The following is a 7,771-nucleotide window of genomic DNA, read 5'->3' as shown; positions in this document are numbered from 1 at the left end:
CAGTAACGATCTGAGGGATAATAGGGAATACATCATTTAATATCTGTATTTATTCATATCAGACCTGGGCATGCAGGAGATCATTAAATATTGATAGCGAATAGATACGATGGGTTTTGATTACTTGGAGGCATAAGGTGCATCGGCCTGGGTTTATCACTGGCTTTGCTACTTACTGCTCTCTGAAGTGGTCAAGAGAAAAGGGTCAGGATATCATCTTATCGTCTGCAGATCAGGTTACTTGCTGTGGGTCAAGTGCAGAATCTCAAATGGTTGGCCGTGCTATTGTGTGTGTGAGAGAGTGACAAGGGGGGGGGGGGGGGTGAATGAGAGCAATTTGGGTGAAATTAAATATCTATTTTAGTTTTTAGTGGGGATTCTTCACGTCATCACAAAAAGAAGCCCCAGGATTTATTCTGCATTAATAGTGAGAAAACACACCATTTTATTGTCATCTCACCAAAAAGTCACATGGTAAAGTGTGCACCTATCAGTTGTTACCAGCACTTCAATGTGCCACTGATACTGATATGAGATAAATGTAAATACCAGAGAAAGAAAAAAAAAGATTTAGTGTGTCGGTTTTTGTTTCTGTGTCTGATAGCATACTTTATGATGTCTCATTATAAGTCAAACAATAATACAAAACCAATCTCCAATCAACTCCGTACTTCTCGTAACAACCAGAGTTACGTCGAGTCTCTCTGAATGGAACGAGCCACTTTTATTTTTGATCTGTTGCGGCATATAATCTGCTGCCCCGCTGGTGTTCACCTCTGTGATGTGGTGCAGCCCGTGTGCGCCTCGCTGCTCCTCCTTATGTAGTAGTATACAGCGGGACACTCCGCAGTTCGCTTATCCCGTTCCTTCCCGTTGCCTTTTACGCGCTCGACGTCTGCAGCTACAGTGATTCAGTGAAGCCTGAAGCTCAAGCTTTTTTTTTTTTGGATGAAGGCGCCGGACTCTTTTTCTCCTCCTCAGTGTTCCGATGGCGAAAACAGCACTGCTTCTGTTACGGTGATGCTTTTTTAGAGGAAGACATTAAGGCTTTCTTTTTTTGGGGGTCTTTTCTTCGAGAGTCATTTTCAACAAAATGTGGGACACGCGTTCTCTGCGCGGCTTCCGCGGAGTGCTCCCTTCAGTCGCGGCCGCTTGACTAAAGGGGGATCCCGGCTCCCTTTTCATCCTCTGCTTCATTAGAACAAGAGGAGTTTGCATGCAAAAGGTGGTTCATCGCGGCGAGGTGAGAGTGCCATCTTAATTTGGTTTATTTTAACAGGACTTTGAACAGAGTGGAAACAGAATGAGTGCGCTGCCAGGACAGATTGTATACACTGATTTACATTGAAGGTAGGTGGCGGATTAATGTGAGAGCATCAAAACCACACTGAACACAAACGGATGTAGTGTAACAGGTATACTGCAATGTTTGTTATGTTGTAATTAGATTAGACTGTATACTATAGATAAATTCCATCTTAGACACATCTACTCATATTATTCCATTTGGACAGTGAAACTGGCTGCCTTGTGGCAAATTTGTGATCAGGCACTGCTAAAAATGTAACTAAAAACTGTTGCATTCTGGTGCAGTCCCTTAATTTACAGGTAGAATAGTCCTACTCCCGATTAAAATGGTTACCTAGTGCAATTCAAATTCAAACTTCTTCAAATGAGGATTTAATTTTTTTTTAATTTAAAGGACATTTCAATCAAATTAAAAATTATTTGCAACTGTTTTCATGTTCAGCGACAGAGCCATTTACATTTGACAGTAAATATGACTGTAATGATATTTGGCAATGACAAGTTAAATATGTACCCAGAACTCACTGCCGTGCATGCCTCCTCCTCCATCCAAATAACACATGAATGGATTTCAAAGCTCCTTTGACTCGTTTTGAGCGGTGGGCTACACAGAAAGTAGTGCTCCAGCTGGAGTTCATTGCCTCACTCCAATGTAACAGTGGCGTAGTGGAGTGCAAAGCAAAGCAGCCATATTGACTGTTAAAACAAAACCATTGATTCTGACTCGCACCCTTTTAGAAATGTAATGACAGGGATCAATGACACTGTGCATTGTTCCTTTTTTTTTTTTTACTGTCAATATGAATTAACAGGTGACTGTTCTCTGCCACTTTAAGATTTATTTTCCAATTTTGGTGATGCGTAATATTGTAACATATCCCCTCTGATACTGAAATTGATTTAACTATTGTGTCGTCAATCATCTCACAAACTCAAGTCTCCTTTGTTTTCTCAGCCATGGAGGGACTTGCCTAAAGAGGATCCAACATAGTTGAAAAGTTTTGGACTTTTTTTCCCCCCCTTTTTTTCTGTCATTGTAACATCTTCCCAGACGACTCCTTTTCCACCGCCATGGCTGAAAAGATTGGACCAGCGGGGCCTAAATCCGCCAACGTCCGAACTTCTCCCTCACTGCCGCCCGAGCCCATTGACATCATTCGCACCAAAGCCCGCTCCCGCAGAGTCCGCCTTAATGTCGGGGGTCTGAACCACGAGGTCCTGTGGCGGACCCTGGACCGGCTTCCCAGGACCCGACTTGGCAAGCTTCGGGAGTGCAACACCCATGAGTCCCTGATGGAGGTCTGCGACGACTACAGCCTGAACGAGAACGAATACTTCTTTGACCGGCACCCGGGGGCCTTCACCTCCATTCTGAACTTTTACCGCACGGGCAAGTTACACATGATGGAGGAGATGTGTGCCCTGTCATTTGGCCAGGAGTTAGACTACTGGGGGATCGACGAGATCTACCTGGAGTCCTGCTGCCAGGCCCGTTACCACCAGAAAAAAGAGCAGATGAATGAGGAACTTCGGAGGGAGGCAGAGACGATGAGGGATAGGGAAGGAGAGGGAGAGTTTGATAACACCTGCTGCCCAGACAAGAGGAAGAAACTGTGGGATCTCCTGGAGAAGCCCAGCTCCTCGGTGGCTGCCAAGGTAGGGATCCGAAACTGGAAGCGTGATCACACCACCTCCATCTCACATTTCCTGTTCACATTCAAAGTTAAACGCTCTGCCTGGATCAGAACTTGCTGCGGGCAGGTTTTTAAAAGGCTTACCTGTAAAAAAAAATACACATGATTTCATCAAGTTGAATCTTGTAAGTTGTTAAAAGGTAATGAAACTTTAGAGAAAGGTGCAGTGTTTGAGTAACAATTTGTGGATGCAATGGAGGGAAAGGAGAGGATAGCAATGGAAGTAGGTGTGAAAAATAGAAGTAGAATCACTGCAGGACATGCAGGATTTTGACTGATTGCTTCGACAAAATAATTAGTAGGTATGTCAGCTTCTGGTGTTGGTTTCTTTGCCAGGATAAAGTGTGACAGTCTAGACCAGATCTGTCAGTGACTTGTGACATCTCTTAGATGGAGCGGTACAATCTCTTTTCTCATGCAGCTCTTTGTCAGTCTTACTCGCTGATTAGATGTGCGTCTTTCTGGAAAATGACAGGATGATGTCAAAAGTTCGATGCAGGTGTTTTGCTATATTTGAGCTCCTTTATTTGATTTGACTGAGGGCCGAGGTCATTGTCGGCGCCTCTCCTACCCACATGTTTAGAAAACTGCTGTATCGGTCACGTGCAGTGCCGTTTTTATTCAAACCTGTGACTCAACATGATCAATCCTGTAGACATCGGATAACTGTTAAGCAATGTCAAGGCTGTCCAAAACGGTAACATCTCTTTTGACTCCTCCTCCGCCTCCTCACTCCATCCCCACTCTGGCTCAGTCCTCAATTAGGTAGGTCAACCTTGATGAAATCCAATCATGTGTAATTTACATTGGCTCTCCAGTATCCTAATCTCATCATCAACCAGTGCAGGGCAGGTTTAGCCAGGATTATATTCCATGTCAGAGGATCATAAACACAAGGACCTGTTGTGTGTGTGTGTGTGTGTGTGTGTGTGTGTGTGTGTGTGTGTGTGTGTGTGTGTGTGTGTGTGTGTGTGTGTGTGTGTGTGTGTGTGTGTGTGTGTGTGTGTGTTAGAAATGCAGCTCCTGTCATATGTTACACGCTGGGTGGTGCATTGTTCTCAGCCCTTTCTACTTAAAGAAAAGGATGTGTCACACTTGGAAACCATGCTGGATTCATTTTCAGACCCCTATTGCTAATTATAGTGCAGTGTTCATATTTAAAAAAAATATGGTAATGACTCTGAGTGCATAAAGTTCAGCTGTTTTGAGAGGCTGTTGTACCTGTTTTTCCTTCCTTCCTGTACTATTCCTGGACACCTTGTTTTCCCTGAAACAAGTTGTGACTTGTGATCGACAAGCAGTTTGATAACTGCATTCATCCTTCATAGGGAAGCTGTATATCATATGAATTAATTATAAGGAGGCTGCCAATATTTAGTTTAGGGCAAACTCAGCTGACAGTAGGGAAGTAATTTGATACGCTGTGTGATATTTAAAGTGATTTACTCCTCAATACGGTCCCTTATTCTCCAGACACATCTACGTATTGCTGACCTGTACACTATTGTGTGCAGGAAGCCTGTTAGACCTTAAAGGGAAATTCCACCCTAATTCAAATTGCATTGACATTCTGCTGACTGATCTGCGAGGAGAACTTGAACGTGACTCTAACGGCTCAGCTTTCTGATCTCACTAAGGTTATCCACAACTGAAAGCACATTTGGAAATAGACTGCCAGGGCCGCCCAACTGTCAGATGGCTGCTCCTTGAGGTCAGGGAAGCCTTTTATGGGGAACACACCACGCAGTAAAAAGCCCTTGACCAAGTAAATGGCATTTCTAGGCCGGTACACAGTACTTCTACTCATACACAAAGCAACCCGAGTCCTTGTAGCATTGACATATTCTCATTTCCTCTCTTTTTTTTTTTTCCTCTTCACTCTCTTAGCTTTTCTGTTACACAGTGTTTTTTTTTTGTTTTTTTTAGATATTAGAGTTCAATCAGCTACTTTCTGACACCTATGGTCCTCTCTGCCCTTAAATTAAGATTAAACATGGGATGACTGACCTTTTCAGTAGGGTCAATCAAACTAGGATCTCATTCTTCAGCGCCAAAAAGCTTTGGGAGTACGAGAATGGGAAAAGATGGAAACCAAGCAGGCACTGCACCACAGTACAGTAAGTCACAGAACCCAGTGGAGAGGTGCTTGAAGAAAGCCACAATTGAAGGATGAGAGTTGGTGGAAGAGCGGCAAACCCTGAGAGAGATTGTGATGTAAGAGATGCAGTCATGTATGTTACGCCTGGGGATGCTGAGCTGGGTCTTCGCATACCTCTCCCAATGAATTATAAATGAAATGGTCAAAACAAAGAGGACATTGGCCAACACAGTGGCTTCTCTGTGTTACTGCGTGACTTTCGGTTCAGTGCTCCATCATGTGAGGAGAACAGGAAGTTGTACTCGAAAAGATGCTGTTTTTGTCACGGGTGAGAGTCTGAGGGATAAGTGAGAAATTTGTGTCGGAACAAGACCTTCCAAGCTTGTGTGCTGCATGAGGATACCTGTAGGAGATTGTACCTGCAGATGTTGAACTTCCGTCACAATTTTTTTATTTTGTATTTTGTTGAAAATACAATGACCAAAAATGCAGACGTTTACCACCAAAAGATCTAAGTCCTAGCTATCGTCAACTAGAAAGCTTCAGTCTGAACTAGTACGCTTCAGTTTAGCAATCTGTACTAGTAAATTCTATGAAATTAGAGAGGCAACATGAGATGATGTGTTCATTGTTCCCTTACTGTAGGCTATAATTTATATTAATCCAGTAGAACGTGTCATCCTTGATATTGAGCCAGAAGGATCTGAGCTGCTCTGACCTTTTTTGTGTTTACAATGAGTCACAGGTGTAGTTGTACAGCAAATGCACTGAGCACAGACTCGTACACACAAGCCATCTCCAAATTGCTGGATTGCTGTAAGAAGTCAGACCCGCAGTGACTTCTGCTTCAATATTTCTCCTTGCAAATGTGTTTTGCCAATCATCATCTCTGCAAAGACAAATCTCTGTGTATGTTTCTCGTAAATGCAGTTCTGAACCTGCCTGTGTTTTTCCACATGAAGCGCCTTTTGTCAGTGAGACGGGGAATGTGATTAGATGCCCCACATGAATTTGTTTTTGTGTTCAGATAAATGCAACGGTATGCAGAAAGTGTGTAATAAATATCCAGATCTTACCAAATGTTTGCCACGGCTAATGCTTCAGTGAGAGCTTCAACATTAACATATGAGTCAGGCTGTGTTCCTGGTATCATAAATTAAAAGCTATTAGATGGGACATGGATGCCTACAATGCTTGTGCAGTGCTTCTAGATAAATGAAATACAAAATATTGCAGCTATAATACACCAGTGGCTCTAAGAGAGAAACACTCTGCCTTTTCTTCAGAGTCCACTGAGAGTGAGCAGTTCCAGAAAATAGTGGCAGACGATTCAGAGCATTTTAAAGAGATCAATGTTTCTTCTTGCCAGTCTTTGGGTTGGGTTTTCTATTCTCCCTCCCTCACAGCCCAGCCAGCCAGCCACACACACACACACACACACACACACACACACACACGCACGCACACACCAGCCGTGTCCAGCCCCATGCTTGCTTTTAATGTGAATGTGCACCATTACTCTCCCCTTTATCTAATAAGCAAGCCTAGCTAGTGGAAATGCTAAGCAATGGGCCTGCATGGGCGCAGCCATGTGCTGTTTGGTCCTCCCACGCTTGCAAGCAGCCAAAGTCAGTCCACCGCAGACACTGTTGGTGATGATGATGATGACACAATATGAGGAAGCTGTAGCATAATAAGGTACTGTAAGACACATCTCGAATGCCACTCTTTGTGAATGTCAGCGTTGTCATAATCATCCGTCTTAATGTAGTGCGGCAGAAAACGCACAATGCTCGCTGTTGATTTTGTTTTGATGGCTCATTTATACGATCATATATATAAAATGTGACACAGCTGAAAGTGACAATATTAATACATAGCTTTAAGTGTGACAGGAGCGAATTCAATTAGCATATGGTTGTGCTTTAATTCAATCATAGTAGGAGCTGCCTGTTGTTTCAGATCACTGCAGACAGCCTTTTGCTCTCGATCCATCTGTTTCCTTCCAGGCTTTTTACAGCACTGAAGCTCACATTCGGTCTTGTGTGTAAATTGATTTAGTCTCTGATTGTGGCTGAGTCAAAGATGAGGGGACGTGGGGAAAAGGAAAATAGAAGAGATGCCTTTAGTCGGCATTATGTCATGTGTTTTCCACAGTATTTGCCCCAGGGTCAAACCCAAGCAGTAGGTCCACTACTTGCTACTCTGTCTTTCATTATCATCCTTTCATCGCTGTATAAATTGTGGTCAGTCGTCAGAAGGTTAAATCGATAGGCACTGGCATTTTATGGAGGAAACACTCTTAGCTGGTTGCCCAAATGGATTTTAGTTACTTTCTGCTTATTTTGTGAAAAGCCTGCCCGCTGGATACTCACCTTGACTCCTGGAATTAGTATTTGGTGTTTCTCTGCTTCTGATCATTTCCATAAGGCTGCCTCAATGTTCAAAGTTATTTCTCTCAAAGTGATGCCTCTATGCAGAGAGGCTGATTGTAACTCCAATCTGTAGGAGTTAGTGTTGTTCTACATGATCTTTTTAGGCCTTTAGCAAGTTATCAGGATGTATCACAGGAGTAGTTTGTCATTTAGGTAGAGCACACCTCTTCTCCTCTCGCAGTTACATAAGCCTTCCATCAGGCCCTTTAATCAGTACAGCCTAGCATTTAGGAACC

At 43.2% G+C, this 7,771-nt stretch overlaps 1 protein-coding gene across 1 annotated transcript in view; it reads left to right on the top strand.

Moving 5' to 3' along the window:
- Positions 1-952: 952 nt before the first annotated feature.
- The window catches only part of LOC138199513 (potassium voltage-gated channel subfamily B member 2-like), an 85,018-nt gene continuing 78,199 nt past the window's right edge, over positions 953-7,771 (top strand). The window contains exons 1-2 of the mRNA XM_069151648.1: positions 953-1,243; positions 2,264-2,964. Of these exons, the coding sequence (XP_069007749.1) occupies positions 2,380-2,964 (585 nt within the window). The 5' untranslated portion in view covers positions 953-1,243; positions 2,264-2,379. The remainder of the gene's footprint in view (positions 1,244-2,263; positions 2,965-7,771) is intronic.

This window comes from Embiotoca jacksoni, unplaced genomic scaffold (assembly GCF_022577435.1).
Source record: "Embiotoca jacksoni isolate LCO1_2020_lvr unplaced genomic scaffold, fEmbJac1.0.p SCAF_17, whole genome shotgun sequence".
In the NCBI taxonomy this organism is placed as follows: domain Eukaryota; kingdom Metazoa; phylum Chordata; class Actinopteri; family Embiotocidae; genus Embiotoca; species Embiotoca jacksoni.
This window is presented reverse-complemented; position numbering and strand designations above follow the sequence as displayed.